At 35.5% G+C, this 20,745-nt stretch overlaps 1 protein-coding gene across 1 annotated transcript in view; it reads right to left on the bottom strand.

Moving 5' to 3' along the window:
- Positions 1-849: 849 nt before the first annotated feature.
- Positions 850-20,745, bottom strand: part of WASL (WASP like actin nucleation promoting factor) — a 62,025-nt gene continuing 42,129 nt past the window's right edge. Inside the window, 6 exon segments of the mRNA XM_053896633.1 lie at positions 850-3,497; positions 5,942-6,050; positions 9,781-10,301; positions 15,626-15,779; positions 16,792-16,834; positions 18,107-18,275. Of these exon segments, the coding sequence (XP_053752608.1) occupies positions 3,436-3,497; positions 5,942-6,050; positions 9,781-10,301; positions 15,626-15,779; positions 16,792-16,834; positions 18,107-18,275 (1,058 nt within the window). The 3' untranslated portion in view covers positions 850-3,435.

Consider the following 20,745-nt stretch of genomic DNA (forward strand, 5'->3'; position numbering starts at 1 on the left):
AGATTTAACAATGTCAATAAAGTAAGTGTGCCAAGTAAAAATTTTCTTTTCCATAGAGTTTTCTATTGTACTATAAATAGACTTTATCTCTATACTTGTCCTTTAAGAACTCCATTTCTAAAGGGCAGTAAGTTATTTCAGGAATTTCTCCTTTGATTAGATAAATATAATGTGACAAGCCCAATTCTGAGGCATTTGTCTCTTAAAAATCTGTTTTAAAGTTTGGTTAATACTTTCCTAAGTATTCACATTGTACGACAGAAAGGAATTTTTAATAGAACATATAAATTTGGCTAAAGCTCTTAGAAGGCGTTTTGTAGCATCCTACACACTAGATTCCACAGCTCAGTTTAATCTTCAGACACCCACTTGTGCCAGAGTCAGCAGAACAGCAAATTCTATTTCTCACAACTGAGGTTCCTGTTTAAAGTACCATCTTTCATCCATTTATGAAGAACCATTGCAGTCCCACGTGAACTGCTACATCTGGCTTCCACCGAAATTACCGGTAAGCTTCAGCATCATTCTGATTTTAGGGAACCTCAACATTTTTGGTGTGCGAAACAGCTGCGGTGTGACCTTGCGATGTGACTGCTCTGTGCCGCACGGCGGTGGCTTCCCGGGAGCTGCTGAGCAGCTGGCACGTTTCCCGGCAGAACAGGGAGGAACATTCTTTTGCTCACCGGTGTTTACTTCACGGCACACTCTCTCAGGGCGTGCGGTCTGCTGAACACTTCGACTGTCATCACTCACTGCGCCGTACCCTTACTCTGATCTACGGTTAAAATTTCTTTTTACCCATTTTATTAATCTCTTCACATAAATAAAGAAAAACGCTTTTTTCGCCTATTTGGGTCAAATTAATTTTATTATGCTCCATGATGAATTGCCACCAGTGCAATATCCTATCACTATACATTTCGAAAAAATTCACATACTAAACAAAATTTCAGTTGATAAATGGAAACGAATGATTGAAAAGTCTTTATGAATCTCACACATACAATATGTGGCTAGCTGAAATTGTCTATCACATAGCACTTAGATATAAAAAGCCTCATGCTAGTCTGTTAAATGCGAAGGCTGTCAGACAATCGTTTAGCTGCGGTGACCGTGGGAGGCTCTCAGACAAAGCACAGGTGTGGTGCCGCCCACAGAGAAGCTGGTGAACAAGCTGGTGGCTGGAACATGCGGCCTGCACACCCGCAGTGGGTTCAGTCTTCATGCCGGGACTGAACCCCACAGCTGCTGTGTTTCAGCCAATGGGAATTTAGACTTTGGGCAACAACAACAGAAAGGCTTTTTTTTTTCTTTAAGAAGAATGAACCTGATTACCTTTGGCAAATTTTATACCCATCTTACACGTTAAAAGTTGTGTTTCCAACTCAAGGAACTGATATCCTTTACTCAGAGCAGCTCCTGATAAATATAGATCACACCAAAGTTTGCCGGAAAACCCTGAATTCCTGGGCCAAAAGTTAAGAGAGATCTTAAATTGGCATTACCTTAAAGACATTTCCAGGATGTTTAAAATGTTTTTTTCAATAATGTCACAAAGAAAAAAAAATGAAAAATGTTGAATATTACTTAAAATAATTATAATGCTCTATTTACCATTTGCACAAATTCCTAATTCTATTGGTTAGTAGCTGTCCAGCCTCATCCACAGCAGACTCGGCGTCACTGAGCTCAAGCCACAGTAAAAATGAGAGTAAGCAGAAAAAGGTTTCCAGCAGCAGAGGGCACTGTTTTTGCAAGAAACAAAAAAGTCTAGAGTCTTTCCCGGGTTTAAATTACTCTTGAAAGAAAGGTAACATTCTTTGAATAACTTAACTATTTTACTGCACCACTTACTGCTTTCAGCAACAAAACCTTTTAAATTATTTCTTACGATAACTAGATGCATGATCACTAGAGATGATGTGATAACTGGTTAAAATTCAAGCCCTATCTTGCAGGTCCAGCCTGTCAAGATCATGCCAATACTAGATTTTGGTCGGTACAATTCTAGAGAGCTTAATTTTTAGTTGGATATTGTGATTATAGTAATGAAATACATTTGGAACTACATTCTGCATATGACTCAATGTGAGAAAAATACGTGTCTGTATTTAAATCAGATCATTTTTCTACCTAAAATTTAAAATAGGTAGGTATGATAATTAGCACTATAAATATGAAAAAAACAACACCTTCAGGCAGATTAGTGTATTGCAGAGAGGCAAGGAAACCCTAATTTTAAGACATCATTTAGTATACATAACAAATGTGCAGGTTGTAAAGTTTTATTTATTTATTTTAAATCTAGCATTCAGTTATGTCTCTCAAGAAATTTGACATTGGGACCACCAATCTTTTAAGAAAAATGCAACTGTTCACCTGACAGTTGACAAAAACCTTGAGAAATTATAAAAAAGAGAAAAATTTTAAATAGTGTACTAAGTTCAGCATTACAGTGTTTACCTTGGCCAGCTCAATTACATTTATATGGTTGGTATTTCTGAATACCTCAACCCATACAGACTACCCGATAATTCCACATCATTTCCATAATGTTCTGATTTTATAGCGTACTTAACCAAAACTGAAGTAACCATTATGTATTGCCTCCTTCAGTTCATGGAGAATATTACCCCTAAAAATTCCCAAACTGCAAAAACTTAAATAACCATCGAAGATTGATACCAAAAATATTTTTAAATTTTTGCCAAAAAGAGCCTGCCACATTTGCTATAGCATAAAAATAATCTCAGTCAAGTACAGGTAAGCAAGGTCTCCTTAGGATCCCAGCCTCCACATACCGCTCTGTACAGGAACAGGCAATATTGCCGGAAGAGGAGTGTTACGGGTTTTCCCGACTAGGGCCTCTGTAGTGGTCTTCCGTAGAGCATCCTGCTATAATTTGAGAACCTGCATCGGTGTAGTGATGTCTAGAGAACCGTGCAATGTGTCTGCTTCAACATTCATGTAGCATGGTGTTCAAAATGGAGGGGCTAAATAAACTAAGGTCTGCATCACTTAAAAAAGAATGTAGTGCTATACTAGATTTTAATAAGAAAATTTAGGTACAGAAAAAGTAGGGTATGAAAATAGTGTTTTCCTTCTGGCATTATAACTAAATTACATTAAGGTTTTTGTCAGTCTCACATATAATATTTAAACTCCCTTGTTGATGGAATGACAAATATTCACAAATTTAAGTGAGCATCCTGGTGTAAACTTGCACACAATGACAGGGAGTAGCTTTGTAGAGGATTTTGACAAACCTTTACAGATTAAATGAGGTATTGCACAGATTAATAAAAAAAAAAAGCAAAAAAGGCAACAAAAATATACAGCAAATTGGTAGAACATTTACATGATAATTTTACAGAATCCATAGACAGAAAGTAGTGTTTAGTATTTCACCTTAAAAATATATATATAATATATAGATCAGTCTTCCCATTCATCATCGTCCTCAAAATCTTCTTCATCATCTTCATCCTCATCTTCATCTAAAAGAAAATCATCAAGTCAAACAATCAAAATATATGTATAAATAAAATAACATTACAGAATTCTTGGGTGATTTCTCCAATCATTTAACTTCTGACACACAAACCATTCCATTGACACACAAACCAATCGAGTGACCAGGGTAATTTAAGAGGAATCAAATAGAATACATATAAAGGGTATGATGGTCAGTTGAAGATTAGAACAGGAGTTAAGAAGTAAGTCCCTTAGTATCTATGTAAGGAATTTCAACTAGTGCTTCTTTATGTGTAAACCCTCATTTGGGTTGGTCTCTCTGAATTTTCACAGATCTCAAATCTAAGAAAGACCCATTTAATTGACTACCTTTAAAGAAAAGTTGTAAAACAAACAAACAAACAAAAAAAAACCACCTGACTGAACAGATTGTTCGGCTAGCAATTCCACTTATAACTCCAGTGATAGGCAGGAAACTCACTGACACTGAGCCACTAAGGAAACAGAGCAGGCAGTCCAAATACTCAGTGTCCCTTTCTACCCTCCTATTCTCTCCTGAACTCAGTGACATTGCTTTTTCCAGATCACCAATGACCGACCATTGCTAAAACTAAAGCTTGACTTCCTGTTCTCATTTTCTTGACCGATCATACTTTTGACCCATATCCTGACTCCATCCTCCTTCAAACACTTCATGTGGCTTCTAAGATACTGCACTCTCCAGCCTTCAGAGCCTACTATAATCTCTTCTTCTCTATTTACATGCACTTCTTTAAGGATCCCAGCCAGTTCTGTAACTTTAAATACCATGCCTGTCTCAATGACATGCAAATTTCTATTACCAGTCCAGACCTCCTCCCTCAACTTCAGGCTCATAATCAAATGCCTGCACAACATCTACATTGAATTTTTAGTAAGTATCTCAAATTTAGTATTTACAAAAACCAAACTCCCGATCTTTCCTCTCAAACCTGCTCCTCCTAAATCTTATCCCACTCCATTAATGAAAATTTCACCCCTTTCATACTCAAGTCAAAAATCTTGGGAGTCATCCTTCACTTTCTTTTTTCTAAACTTCACTCCCAATCCATCAGCAAACCCAATTATTTCCTCATTCACAATATACCTAGTATCCAATCCCTGCTCACTGGGGCTACCAATCTCATTCAAACCTCTACTATCTCTTGCTTGGATCATTGCCATCCCTCTGCTAAGGACCTTCCAATGACTTCCCATCACATTCATGGCCTCCAAAGCCTTACTACTGGCCTCCTGTACCTCTTGTACTTCAATGCCTTACTATTCTTTCCCCCTCTTCCTTACTCAGCCATACTGACCTCATCATTATTCGTCAACCTCAGGAACTTTGCACTTGCTGTTCTTTCTACCGGAATGAACACACTTTCCCCAATTTTCTACATGGTTTACTCCTTGAACTCCTTTTGGTCTTTTCTCCAATGTCACTTCAGTTAGGCTCATCCTATTTCAAAATGAACTTCCCTCCTACAGCTACAAGTCCCTATATCTTCCTTTTCTGATTTATTTTTGCCCTTAGCACATATCACCGTTTAATATCTGTTTTTCTAATTTACTTTATTGTTGTCTCTCACTGAAATGCATGCTCCATGGAGGCAGGGATTTTTATTGTTTTTTAATTATTATCCTACAATAAATACCTACAGAATGAACTAGCCTATTCTATCTCTGTAACAGTGTTGGAATAAATAGGTCTATTTAAAGAAAATAAATATTAGCAATAGATCTTAGATATGACTCATGAATTCTCTCCATAAAACAAATAAAAAAATTGAGGTCCACAGTGAATAAATAATAATTCAATAAGAACAAAGATCAGATTCTAGTACAGCATGCTGGGGAAGCTCTTTAGTAAACCTCAAGCACTACATCAGCTAGACCAATTGCTTTCTCTTTTGAAAGTAACATCTATTTATATGGTGGTGTACATATGCTTAATAATGGCCTCAAAATAGGGAGAACTAGTTTATTCAAATAAACCTTTTAGAAAATGACAAAAAGGAGGACACAAAACACTTCAGGATTCTTTAGCAAACCCCAGAAAACCTAATTTCTCAGCCCAAATTCTTACAAATCAGGGAAACCTGAATTTCTCATGTCACAAGAATGTCACAGGAATGGGATCCAGAATGTCAAGCTTTGTTTAGAGGTTTGACAGGCATTCTATTAGTATTCCCAGCATAGGAAATGAAACTGCTACTTTTCTGAAGTTGTTCTTCCAATTTATGCTTATGGCTTTGGTGTACTAGAATCCATTCAGCATCAGATAGACTAATCATGGTGGCAAAAACTTTTAAAAATTTGCCCTAATATCCACATCAGTGTTATCAATAGCAGGGGGAAAGCGAGCAAAGTCTACCATAAAATAAAAAGAAAACAGAACTTCAAATATTAAAATTAAATATAAATGTACTCATATAAATAAATATACCTGAAGAATGAATGGCTTTGCTCCTTTTCTGCATCACTTCCATTAATGCACCCACAATTCCTGAAGTGGGTGCAGGTGTTGGTGGTGTAGACTCTTGGCCATCAGATACCTTGGAAAGGAAAGTGAGCAAAATTTAGAACTAAATCCTTAGCAAACACTTTTTGTCTCCAGAAAGTCTTACTTTTTTAGAATCACTTCCTATTTAAAAAAAGAAAGGGGGGGGGGGGGGGAAGAGCAAACAAGCCCAGGACAGGATTAACTAATTTAAGAAGAAATAAATTGTGCCTTAAAATAATTATTCAAAATATACATCCTCTCCTTAATGTATAAAGCCATCAACACATTTCCAAATTTAAAATAACAAACCTTTTCCTAAATAATACTTGCCTTTGCAGTTGGATTACTTCTGTTCATTCTAGAACATAAAACCTTAGCTGATGAAACTTTAAAACTATTATCAAGGATCAACATTTTATAAAAAATTAAGGTATATTCAGATTCTTAGAGTTGTTAGGTGAGAAGGACACTTAAGATATCTAAGAGCAACTGAAGAAACTTCTAATCTCCTAGAAAAACTCAGCTTCACCAATAAGCTTTATAACTTTGTATACTATATTTATAGTTCATATGGTACAAACTTACAAATATGTGTAATATATGTAGATATATTATTATAACTCAAAATGAACTTTCCTTCTCATAGCATATAACGTCTCTTCAAGGAGCTCGGCCAGGTAACTTTCAAAATGTACCTACCTCACAAGGCAACCACTATCCCTAACTAAAGTACTTCTATCTAGTATCAACTACTTTTGGGGTGGGGGAAACAATATCAAGGGGTCTCATTAAAGTCGAGTACCTATACAAAATACTCCAATTCCAACTCTCATTAAAAAAGAGAAAATACAGGAAATCTGTAGAGATTCAGGAAAAAAAATACATAATTTGGAAATTACTGCTCTAAGTGTACTTTGACTAAAATGAGCAGTCATTTATCCAAAATAACTCATTTTGTTAATTTTGTCTCTGGACTTATGTGACCCATGTAAAGGTAGAATATTAGTATACTTAAAAATGAAATTGTACAGCTGTTTTACTTGGATTCTTATCATTTCCCAAAGAAAAACTACTTTTTTAGGACAAACTTTTTATTTTGGTCTTTACAGCTCTTCTAATACTACTTGTCTTTCTGGAGACTTAACAGGTCTTTTTCTTTTAAAAATATTCAAAGTAATTCCCCCATAAGATACTGATTCATTCATTACTATTTAGGTTTGGGGAGGCTGGGTATTAACTACTACTAGTATGGAAGTGCCACAAATGAAAAAGACAACAGAAACAGTTTCTGAGGTTTGAAGGTCAGCATGAGGCTCTCAAAGAAGTGTAGCAGAAGTAAGAAGAAACACTTAAGACACCCTTGAAGCAATGCGAGAATACACAGCAGAGACCACAGGAGCACAACACTGACACAAACACGTTTTTGAAGGTACTTACTTGGATGGTGCTATCCAAGGTACTATGAACATGGAACTCAAAATCTATGTAAGTGAATAGTTACACCCTTCCTGCCAACTGTGATCTTATGTTAGTCATATTCATCTGTGAATAAGTGATTTACATAGACTGTTTAAAGAAACATAGCTGGAGAAATTTCAACCACAGAACGGTTTTCTTAAAAAACGAGGTAAAGCTATGGACTCAGATCACATACAACATGCCAATAATTCACTGATTTATTCCTCTAGGATATTACTCTAAAATTAATTTTAAAAAGTGATTATTTAGGGGAAGAATGACCTACATTTAGAATAAAACATACTTTTCTCTCTAAAAGAAATGTAGAGAATGAAGAGAGTTGGGATGGGACGGGGAAGAAATGATGATGGGGAAAATAGGGAACTCAGTAATTTTTTTAATTAAGAAAAGAGGACAGACAAGGAGTGGGATTAAAAAAATGAGAACACAATTTAATTTATTAAAAATAACCCCTTATTAGTAACAGCAAATGAGAGAAAGCAATAAAAGTTGATTGTGCAAGAGAGAGGAAATAGACAAGAGAAACAAAAAGAGAAGTTATGAGTGGCAGATGCAGGAATGAGTGACCCTGAGTCTGAGGTAAAGTCCATTAAAGCCTGCTACTCACCTGGGCTGTGGTCATTTTTTTTTTTTTTTTTTTTTACATAAATGTTTATTTATTTTTGAGAAAGAGAGAGAGAGAGAAAGTGCGTGAGAGAACGCGAGTGGGAAGTGGCAGAGAGAAAGGGAGACCGAGAATCCAAAGTGGGCGGCTCTGTGCTGACAGCAGAGAACTCCATGCAGGGCTTGAACTCCTGAACTGTGAGATCATGACCTGAGCCGAAGTTTGATGCTTAACTGACTGTGAGCTACCCAGGCACCCCTTTAATTTTGCCACTAATTCCTCCCACTAACAACTATTCGAAATTCTTCAACTGTTCCTGAGAACCCTTTAGTCTAAACTAAATGGGGAAAGGGAGCAGAGACAACTGCTCACAGGTTGATCACATGGCAAGAAAAGACCTAGATACATTTTAAAGATCAGAGTTTTTAAAATCTGTGCTATGCCAATGTTCAAGCGTTTCCATTCAGTCAGCTGTGTTCCCTACCCATCGTTCTCCTCCTAGCCAAGCGTCAGAGATTTAGTTACCATAATTCCCTACATCACAAAATCATTTTCAATTAGAATCTCCTTTCACCTTCATTTACTGCACAGAAAAATCCATCACCCTCACCAACCCGAAGCCCTGGAGAGCAAATGTTCCTCTTGGAACTGAGAGACCATAAGTAAAAGCTCAGGAGTATGTGATGTAGGCAATTTAGATTCTAGAAAAGGGGTCAGCAAACTATTGCCCATGGGTCAAATCTAGCTCATCCTGTTTTTGTAGAACTTTTAAAGTGAAAAACGATTTTTACATTTTTAAACGGTTGGAAGAAAATAAAAAGAATATTTGTGACATGTGAAAATTACATGAAATTCAAATTTCAGTGTCCATAAATAAAGCTTTATAGAACACAATCACGCCCAATTTTGCATCATGTATGCTGCTGCATTTGTAATATAAGGGCAAAGCTGAGTAGTTGTGACAGAGACCATACAGCCTGCAAGTCTAAAATATTTACCATTTGGTCGGTCCTTTAAAAAAAACCAGTTTGCCAACCTCTGCTCTAGAAGACTATATGATCACCTCTTCCAATACACAGGATCCAAAATTCTCTACCAACATTATCCAAAATTCTATTAGAACTCTTTCAAGTTTCTGCAGAGTCGGATTGTCTACGAATCTAAATTTCAGAACACAGAAACTTTACAATATTGTTTAGTTTTCATAAAGTTAATGGTATGAACTTACCAAGATGATTATAATTGGTTACAAGCAGGGCTTTTACTTCTCCACAGTTTAAAGATTTATCTTTAAATTCAAATAAATTTTATTCAGAAGTGAAGTCTAGAACACAGCAAACATACTATATATAATACTCTACTTACATGAAGTTCTAAGAACAGGCAACACTAATCTAACAGTGATTAAAAATCAGATTAGTGATTTTTTTTTTTTTTTTTTTTTTGAGAGGGAGACAAATGGAAAGAGGCTGAGGGAACTTTTTCTGGGGTGATATTCTAATTATAGAAGTATGGGCTACGCAGGTATAGGGTATAAATGTGTGTGGTTCTAGTTTGTAAAAACATCAGAAATTCAATGGGTTAAACACCTGCATACCAAGGGAAAGAGCAAAAAATAAAGATTTTCCAAGTTGTCTCATAAATTACTTTAAAATTCGTTAGGACAGAGCGTCTAAACTGAAACGAACAGATTACTTACAGATTTCAGCTGAATACCCTGTCGTATCTGGTCTAAAAGTGCATCCCTTCCGGAGCAGGACACAGGTCGACTGTTCTGTTCCACCTTTTTTAGCTGAGCACCCTCTCTAATTTGATCCAAAAGAGCTGCTTTGCTTCCCGCAGGAGGTGGAACCTGATGGTCACCGTCAGAAGGGAGGCCAGGCGGAGGTGGCGGCCCCGGGGGAGGCGGGGGCGGAGGTGGCGGGGGCGGTGCCGCTGAGCCGGCCAACGACAGAGGTGGAGGCGGCGGCGGAGGCCCCGACGGTGCTGAGGAGGGAAGGGCTGGAGGCGGAGGAGGGTACATCCTATTTGGTGGCGGTGGAGGGGCTCCCACACCTGGCCTGGACGGAGGCGGTGGCGGAGGCGCGGCGGTGGGAGCTCTAGAAGGTGGTGGAGGAGGAGCGCCTCTCCCCCTGGCGGGAGGGGGCGGGGGGCCTGAGCTGTGCGGGGGTGGGGGGGGAGGAGGCGGCCCTCCCCTAGACGGCGGTGGCGGCGGTGGCGCTGAAATAAAAACAGAAAAAAGAAAGCGTGCTTTTCTCCGCCCCAAACATCACACTGAAGAAAAACTTACTTCAACACGTGTGAAAAGACACACGAGGGGGAAAAAAGGCCTCGTCTTTGTATTTTATTTTACAAGGACATGTGAGCACGGATGATAGAATTCTATTTGGGAATACTCCTCTAAAGACCACTTTTCCTGTTTTTCTTGAAAAATATTAGCTGAAACTGTAGAATCTAGTTTTGAGGAATCAGCACCACTTCTGAAGGTATGGGAATAAACACTTCCTTATATAATAAAAACATCACAAAATCAAATACTTTGGTCAATTAGCATTATTTAGCATTTCAATAAAAATTAATGGATACCTTCCCTCTTTAAAGAATTGAGTTTATTTAATTTATAAAATTAATTTACATGCGGAATAAAATAGCTGGTGTTGCATAACCTATCAGAATTTATTCAAGTTAATCTGAGTTAAACCCAAATTGAATTACTTTTTCTTTTAAAATTTAAAACTTTGTCACCTTACATTTATATTATATGGTCTATATTTTCTAAAAATATAGTATATGTTATAATGAAATATACTATAATATGTAATAATATATATAATATTCTATATTTCTAGAAGATGGTCATTAACTCTAGTGATGGCAGTAAAGGGAGGCTGGTTGCTCAAGTGAAATGTTCAACTACTTATTCGGGAGATGCAACCAACTATTAATAAATTAACTGAGAATTTCTACATTGAAAAACTGGACTAAGTTATTGATAAAATATTAATATTATTCTAGTATTAATGATTTTCCCATTCTTATTCTACTTTAATAAAAATAAGGAAAGAAATTCAAAGTACACATTTATTATTTTTGGAAGTATGATTTTACTAACAGTATGTACAAATTTACATAATAATGAACTTCATTATTTCTCCATTCAAAGACTGAAGAGGCAAATTAACTATTTTTAGGAGTAGAGAAATCCTAGAATTCATAAAAACTCTTTGTGTTTACTGATGTCTCCTTGTATACAAACTTTTACAAGTGAAATAATACATAGCTGCAAACAGGAGAGTTACCCTACTCAGATGTCGGCCACCACAGAGGGAAGTTCCTATGATTATATCAAGGCACCCTGGAGGTCTCAGTGTTGCAGGTTCATCCAATTTTCTCATTGGATCCAAAGTGAGGACACTTACACTAACCTTGCTAAAAGCAAAGTCTTTTTCTAACATATTTTGTAATAAAAGAACAAAACCAGGAGGATATGACATATATGTAATCTGTGTACTCTCTGAGTAAGACAGTACCTCAAATCCTTCAAGCAATTTTAATCAGGCTAAGGTTTCTATTTCAAATAGGTATGATTTACTTGTTTGTTAATCAAGAGGAAAATACCCACCCTATTCTACTTTAAAAAGTATTAGTAAATCATTTCTCATAGTCTCTTTGAGGACTCTGAATCCACAATCTTTTATACGTAAAATGATGTATTTCTTCAGTAGAGAGAATAAAAGTTCTTTCAAACTTGCAGTAAGTACATTTATTGGAATAATTTGGAGTCCAGCTATTACTCATTTAAACAGACATTAAATCACTGCCTAGGAAAAGGAAGCGTGAATTGATTGGGAGTAAATTATTACCTGGGTATAGCACAAGTTCAGCATCTCTACTGTCTTGAAAAGTGATGGAAAATGTCTCTATATTTTTGTGAGGAAAACATCTATTACCAACTTTGTTTTTTTATAGTCTGTATTATTTTTACATAAAAAGGTAAGTACGCAAAAGACATGTCATACCTGATGTAAGAATATGAAAGAATTAAAAGAGGGAAGTACGGATGGCACAATAGGAGTTAGGTTTAGATGCACAAAAATGTCTAAGTAGACATCACGCACCATCAAGAGAAAATCGGATGGCCTACAGACTTGCAAAACACTGAAAAGTCACCACAAACACCAGAATCAGAATGATAACAGTACTTAGATTTCTAAAAAATAAATGAAGTGAAACGTATGAAACAAAAGTTACAACAAATAAAACTGTTCTTACTATCAGAGTTTAGTTAAAAAGGAAGAAAGACACGGAAAAAAATCTTGTCTTGATGGTATACTACAAAAAAAAGCTCCTATACTTAAAAATAATTATTATTGCAGATCAATATTAAGAATAATAGGTTAACTAATTTTCTAGATATGTGATATTTATAGGATTGGGAAGCAGAAATTATAAAATATAAATATAACTAAGGTTTAAAAGAAATATAGTATTATATAAAATTCAGGAAACATTCAAGAACTTCTCTCATGCACCCTCCCCAAAGTAAAGCAAATAGAAAACTGCTATCTATTCAACACAAATTTAAACAACTCTGACTAGGCACGTATAGAACTAACTGTGTGTGTTTATGTTTAGCACCCCCTCCTTGACTCAAATTAATGTAAAAATCTAAGTACATTTCACATAGGTTACTGAAATGATGCTAAGTGTGAAAGGCAACCACTAGGAATGAGTATAATAAGCGACAATAAAAACAACAATGGTGCTGTGGTTAAGAGGTGTTTTTTAAAAATCCACAGAATTTCATTAGAATTGTCTAAACTATAGATGAAATATGAGCTCTGACTCATACAGAAATATATTTTTTTAATTTTACCATCTATGTGCCCAAAACATTAGTTTGAGTGAAGGGCAAAAAAACCTCATTGTATGTTTAGATTTGGAAGCAGGATAAATGAACTCTAGCTTCTCTGAAAATAAACATATCAAAGCCTGCATAATTTAGAGCACTGGGTCAAATAACATCCCACATATATACCACTGCATTGTGGTGGACCTACACAGCAGATTATTATGAGTTAATGGCCTTCAAAGAATTGCACAGATACACACAAAATAGATTGGAAATCACAAGTCTACTACTTTTTATAAATCTGATTACATAATTTTATAAAATAAGTTTCAAGAGATTTGATTCAGTAGGTTTTACAAAATATATTTTTAAGACAACTTCATAAATTTCTCCTCTAATTTTTTATACTTCTGAACACATTATATGTTCTGCCTGAAAACATTTCCCTAACAAATCATTAATTTTTATTTTTTTATTATTTTTTATTTATTTTTTATTCTTTCTTTGAAAAATTTATCTTCCATAAAATCATTCTTTGGTGTCTAAAAGGTTCCCCATTGGGAGTTAGGTTCTTAAGTATGACAAGAATTTAACTTTGTTCCCAAAGCATGTTTTGTTTTTGTTTTTTTTGTTTATTTTTATTTTTGAGAGAGAGAGAGAGAGAGAGAGAGAGAGAGAGAGAGAGAGAGCGCTTGTGCAAGCATGAGCAGGGGAGGGGCAGAGAGCGAGGGAGACACAGAATCTGAAGCAGGCTCCAGGCTCCAAGCTGTCAGCTGTCAGCACAGAGCACGACATGGGGCTCAAACCCACAAACCGGAAGATCATGACCTGAGCTGAAGTTGGATGCTTATTGACTCAGCCACCCAGGCGGCCCACCCAAAGCATGTTTTTTAATGTCTGTGTATTTCTTTGGTTTTAAGTAATTCAATTAAGGAAAGATCTTGCCTAATTTGATGCTTTAAAAGCAGCTAGAATAATAAGCAGTCATAATAAAGTTTAAAAACCAAATCAGGGGTTGGGGGGTGGGGAAAATGGGAAATGGGCATTGAGGAAGGCACTTGGGATGAGCACTGGGTGTTGTATGTAAGTGATGAATCATGGGCATCTACTCCCGAAGCAAAGACTACACTGTATACACTGTATGTTAGCTAACTTGAAAATAAATTATTTAAAATAAACAAACATTGATATTTGTAACTTAAAAAAAAACAAAACAAATCCAATCAAGTTAATCTAGACAACCGTCAGTCACAGGTATTCAGGTGTGAGGGCACATATATGGGTAGCCCAGTAAAGGTCAAGAGTCATTTATAAATTTATAAATTCAGAGAGCTCAGAGAGATGCCAAGCAAAATCTGGTAATGTGAGGGTATGTGATAACCATGGAAAAAGAGAGTTGGGAAACACACTACCAATAAACGTGACTTACCCTGGGAGCATTTAAAAACAATAATGGTGCTATGCCCAAGATGTTTTTATTAAAAATCCATAGAGCCTGGAAATGTAATTTTTTCAAAAACTAAAACAAATTAGCATCATACTAATTTCAATGAAACTAACATTGTGTTTCTACAATAGCAATTTCTGACTATATACTTGTCTAAATATCTATTTCCACACTAGACTAAGTATCCTGAGTGGAAATGAGTGCTGGCATAATGTTTACTGAATATATGAATGAATGAAAGACTGAATGAACATCAGTACTGAAAAAGATACAAGTAAGTCAAATACCTAATTTAAAACGACAGTGAAATTCCTCAGAATACTTTGATAAAATGGAACTTTTGCTCCGTACACAAAAGCTAGATAGAAGAAAAGCAATCTCAAATGAATAAGGTGGCAAAGAGATGACTGTCATATTGGAAAATTCAGTTATTGAATTTACACTTTATTGTTCAATTAACATACAACTAAAACACAAGGTGCTTTAAATATCAGATCTTAAAAGGATGCAAATTAGTATACTCAAAGTACTAAATGATAAATTTTATTCTTTACCAAGAAAAAATGTTTGTATTTCAAAATAAATAATTTTCATTATTTATATCCTTGAAAATGCTTATATATTACTGATTAAACAATGATTATTTTTAAATTACTACTTCTGAGTTGTAATAAAAACAACTTTAATGGTGGTTTCTAAGATTTGTTAAATAAGATATTAGGCAACTATAAATTTTTATTCTAAAATAGAATAGCCAGAAGATTTTGTACGGATATTCATGAATTTAATATAAGACTTTTTAGTAAGAAAAACCTTGCCAAATGTTTTATTTTTTTTTCTAATTTTTTTTTTAATGTTTATTTACTTTTGAGAGAGAGAGAGAGACAAAGCACAAGTGGCGGAGGGGCAGAGATAGAAGGAGACACAGAATCCGAAGCAGGCTCCAGGCTCTGAGCTGTCAGCACAGAGCCCGATGCGAAGCTCGAACTCTCAAACTGTGAGATCATGACCTGAGCCGAAGTCGGATGCTTAACCAACTGAGCCACCCAGGTGCCCCACCAAATCTTTTAGTTACATCAAAATAATGTAAAACAATACCAGGTCGAGTTAGTTATCTATAAATTCAAATATTCTGCTTACGGAAGGTTCATAGGAATGTGTATAGCTGTCTTCCATGAAACTGACCTCAAAACAGTCAAAAGAAAAAAAAAAGGATTACAATGCTTAAATGAAAAAATAAATTACCTTGCCTTCGTAGTTCATTTTTAACAGCTTCCACACCTCCTGTTTTTTCAATGAAGTCATATATAACTTTCGATGTTTCTCGGTCTTTAAGTTGTGCCTCTGAGATTCCACACATATCAAAAAGATTCTTCAATTCTGGATCCAAATTATTCAGCTACAACAAATAAAGTAACTAACTGTAAAATCGATCCCAATTTTTAAAAATAAGCATGATCAAATCTGATCCTCATCTTTGCCCTTTATGAAATTATTTTAAGTTGAAATATGGTTATTTATATTCCAACTAAACTTTCTTATTTAAATAAAACAGAAAAGGTAAGAACAAAGAATACATTTTTATTTTGTTTTGTTCCCTTCCTTCAAAAAGGGCATCTCATTTAGAGTTTTACTAACCCATTTATGATTCAAACATTTCCAATGTTCACCTATTCCTAAATAAGATTTAGATACATCACAAATAAACAAAAGAAGCAAATCAATTTGAAAATCTGAGGACAAGGACCTCCTTATAACCTCAGCACCCTGTACAGTGCCCAACACAAAGAAGCATTCAATAAATGTTGTAGAGTTAACACTGTAGTTATAACAAAAATAACCAGAAGGATTTTTGACCCCAATCACAAGTATTTCTCTTCAAAGTAATTTTTCCAAATCCTGATCATTTGGTCAACTGTGAAATACGTATTAATACTTAAGCAACCAAAAATACAGGTAAAATGTTAAAAAAACTTATTTTTGCCAGCAGTTTAACCTACCTTGCTCAGTGCTGTAAATTAAATAATGACGAAATTGCCAAGAAGAATAGAATGAAAAGACCTAGACAATTTAACAACTGGATAATTCAGAAATTGATTATTCTCCACTAATTTGGTATACATTCCCCAAAAACGATCAGCTAGCAGAAACAGTTTCTTTCTCTTGCTGGCAACACACAAGAATTTCACATTACAGTATATAAATCCAAGGAGTATAAAACCTTTGTCTTTAGAGACATAGCCATAAATGACTGAAGAATACGAAGGTTTCAAACCTCAGTAGTATATGTACATAAACACATTCAAATGAACGCCAGAATTCACAAAAATGAATAATAAAAATCTACACACAGGCCATAGCATTCCCACTTATTTAGAGCAATACTGTTTATGACTTGCAAAGATACTTACATCAAAGCCAGTATTTGGATCCCAACCAACATGTCCAATGTGCCTGAAGAAGTAGACAAAAATAAAATAAAAAATAGAAAATGCATAAAGAGCATTTAAAACATACATACATCAAATCCAAACCACCCAATAAATTTTGGCCCTGAACTAATAGTTCTCACAGACATAACCACATTCAGGGGAAAACTGTATGATTCCAGCCCTGGCTATGCTACTGAGTCTTAACACCTTTGCACAATCTTTCTGAGCATCCATTTCCTCAACTGTCAAACTGTCATTAAGAATACGGGCATTTTATGGGGCGCCTGGGTGGGTCAGTCAGTTGAGCATCCAACTCTTCATTTTGGCTCAGGTCATGATCCCAGGGTTGTGGGACCGAGCCCCGCATCATTGGGCTCTGTAATGAGCGTGGAGCCTGCTTAGCATTCGCTCTCTCTTTTCTTCTGCCTCTCTCCCTAGCTGGAGCTCTCTCAAAAAAAGAAAAACAAACAAAAACAAAAACAAAACAACAAAAAAACCCCAAGAATTATATATATGAGAATATAAGAGTTTTGTCACGACCTAATGAAATGATGTATATGAAAATGCTTAAAATACATCAAAGAAATAGCAAAGGTTTGATGCCTACTATAGACTACATGTTTGTGTCCCCTAAAAATTCCTTTGTTGAAACCTAATTCCTAATGTGATGATATGTGGACGTGAGGATTTTAGGAGGTGATTATATTTTGAGGGTAGATCCCTCAAGAATGGGATTAGCACCCTTAGATAAAAGGCCCAAGAAGGCTTCCTTTCCCTCTTCCAAAATGTGAGGAAGACAGCTAGAAGACCACGCACGGTCTATGAACCAGGAAGAAGAATCTCACCAGACACTACATTTCGCCTGCCTCTTCCCAGTCTCCAGAGCTGTGAGAAATAAATTTCTGTTACTTATCAGCTACTCAGTCTATAGTATTCTTTTACGGCAGCCCAAATGGACTGAGACAGTGCCTTCAGGCAATTTCAAATACCATTTATAGAGAAAAAGTGAGAAATCACTATGTCCAACAATTATTTAAAGAAACAACTTCATCTAATTTTTCTTTACTGATGGGTAGAAAAGTAAATAAACAGTTAAGATACAGAGAAAGTCTACTGAGCCTTAAAAAACAAACAAACACCTCCCAACAAAATCTATAGCTAAAAAGGTACGCAAATGATAAATGTAAGGGTCCCCCCCCACCACCAATAAGAAAACTAAATTTTCTAACAAGTTAAAAATCAAGAGCAGTAATGAGTAAATCAAAAGATAAGAAAAACAAAAGAACTCTCTTACTGGAAATTGCTTGGTGTTCCAATATCTGCCTTGGTTAATCTCTTCTTTTTTGTTTTTCCTTTTTTCTTTTCTTTGGTATGGGAGATGTTGTTGACTTGTGGACCATAAAATCTATTGGTTGTGATTTCTGGATTTTTTATGTCAACTGTTGCCATGGGTAGATTAGGACCTGCAAAACAATATGAAAGGAATATAACTTGAGATAACAATTATTACAATCCTAGTTTATAATTTGAATATCTTTCTCTGAAGTAGGACCGCTTCATTAATATAAATTATTTAAAATTTAAACTTGCATGTTAGTTTTTTGTAAATAAAGGATAAAGTACTTCCTAAATTTCAAAAGCCTATAATAAATTCTTAAACACATTAGCATAGATGTTATTTGAAAGCAAACTTGTATTTTTATAATATTAAATCCCTCGGGAAACACGTATTTTCAATAAGAATTTATATTTAATTGATCTAATCCCTTGAATTTGGACTACAATAGCCTGATACACATCACATCACTCCTTGGTAAAATGGTATATATCACATAACAAGGATAACAAAAGTAAAAAAAAAAAAAAAAAAAGTACATACTTCATTTTAAATCTGACAAAGAAATCTAGTCTTACTTCTTTGTTTCAACTTTATTAGCCCATGAGGGAACAAAGTAGTTTTACAATTATTAGTATTTTTTCCAAAACTACCATATTTAAATCCTGTAATATTTTCCCTATCATACATACACTTTGATTACCAGAAGTACAGGGCTCAAAAACAAAATGGGAACATTCGCAGAACACTCATCTTCCACAAGAATCAATAGTAAAAATACCTCGGGCACCTTCAGATACTATTAATAGCATCTTTAGGAGTGACACTAAATATACCATACAAAACCTGTCTGAAAATTCACGAAAATATTCGTGGCCTTAAAAGCACAATAGTCTAAATGAAAATGTATTCAATTTTAAAATTCCTTATAAATTTAACTAAAGAGCTTCACATGTTCCTTAGAGAGTCCATTTTAATATATGATTCTCTGACAAAACCACTTATCAGACTTAATTCCTTTGAGATGAGTAATGACAACTTTCAAAATGTTGTCTACAATGTAACCACTACTGTGCAGAGAAAGAGTTAACACAGTAGGCCTGAGCCTGCCATTCTTAGAGTGACCTGCTTGCAAGGTTGATGCTGAGCTGGCATCTGGAAACTGGGATTCCAAGAGGGTTCTCACCATTTCCTGATAGGATGGGCTCCTTGTGCCTCAACTATTTGTGCTGACAATGTGCTTAATGCTAAACACCTGCTTTCCTCCTGGGAGTCCAGAATCTCGGTATGTGCTAGACAGAGAATGACTACGTGAGTAGCGCCAGATAAACCCCAGGCACTGATCCCTAATCAGTTTCTCCTTTAGTCAACATTTCACATGTGCTGTAACAATTTTCACTGGAGGAATGATGTGCATCCCCTGTGACTCCAGTGGGAGAAGACGATCACAAAGTTGGGTGTGCTTTCCCTCAGACCTAACCCCATGTGTCTTTGTCTTTGCTGATTTTGTTTTATATCCTTTCACTGTGTGCTTGGTCCCGCTGAGTCCTTCTAGTAAATCAGCTAGGCTTTGATCTTGAGGATCCCCAACACAATCATAGAATAGCAACTGGAAATCCCAAGAAATTACAGGCTAATGTATATTCGGTAACAACTAATTGCCAATTTGACTCTAATTCTTCACTTGCAGTAAACAGCTCAAATGTATCCTATTCATTAAAGTTACCTGAAAGAACAATGTTTATCTAAGTGGGTAAATTATATATAACCCATTTTCTCTCTTTCAACTCTACTATTAAAGATAAAATACAGTTAAAATAAATTTATGAAAGCCATCTGCCACCTTATCAGACAAGCTGACAATCTGGAAAGATGCGTATTTTTAACGTCACCAAAATTCAGCTATTTTCCCTTCATATTCAAGGTCTACTTACATTTAGGTGTCTAAAAGTTCTACTTATATTTTCATATAAAATTCCATGGGAAGATGCCCATAAGTGGCAAGAAATAAAGAACTTCTTATTTGAAAAAAATAAAAGCTAGTGAGTAAAATGGATAAAACCATTAAAATAAGCTGATTCAGTGTCAAGGAATAATCTAAAATAGCTGGATCAAAAATTAAAGGTTAGTTAAGCAATTAGGCTTATTAAATAGTAGATAAAGACTTAGGTTTTCAAATTTGTTCAGATAGCAGATTTCACAAAGTTTCACAAGTAGTTTCACAAAGGGACTAATCGAGAATAACCAGAATTTAAGTATTAGAGGTTAAATTGGTGTCATACACAAAGGCTTATCTAATGATGTTTTTATTTCTCATCCTTCTCTTTCTGCCTTCCCTCTTATAATTTGTCTTTACAAGTCAGTATCAGCAATACCATCCATGATAAGCTGTGGCAAAGCGCTATTTATTCTATCTTTATACTTAATACAATTCAAGACGTGACTTAAGACAGATTTAGGAGTATCAGAGTGAGGCACTCTCTTTAAAAATACCACCCCTCCCTGGGGCACCTGGGTAGCTCAGTCAGTTGAGCATCTGACTTCGGCTCAGGTCAGGATCTCATAGTTCGTGGGTTCGAGCCCCACGTCGGGCTCTG

Source organism: Panthera pardus, unplaced genomic scaffold (assembly GCF_024362965.1).
Source record: "Panthera pardus isolate Hobbes unplaced genomic scaffold, ASM2436296v1 HiC_scaffold_8, whole genome shotgun sequence".
In the NCBI taxonomy this organism is placed as follows: Eukaryota; Metazoa; Chordata; class Mammalia; order Carnivora; family Felidae; genus Panthera; species Panthera pardus.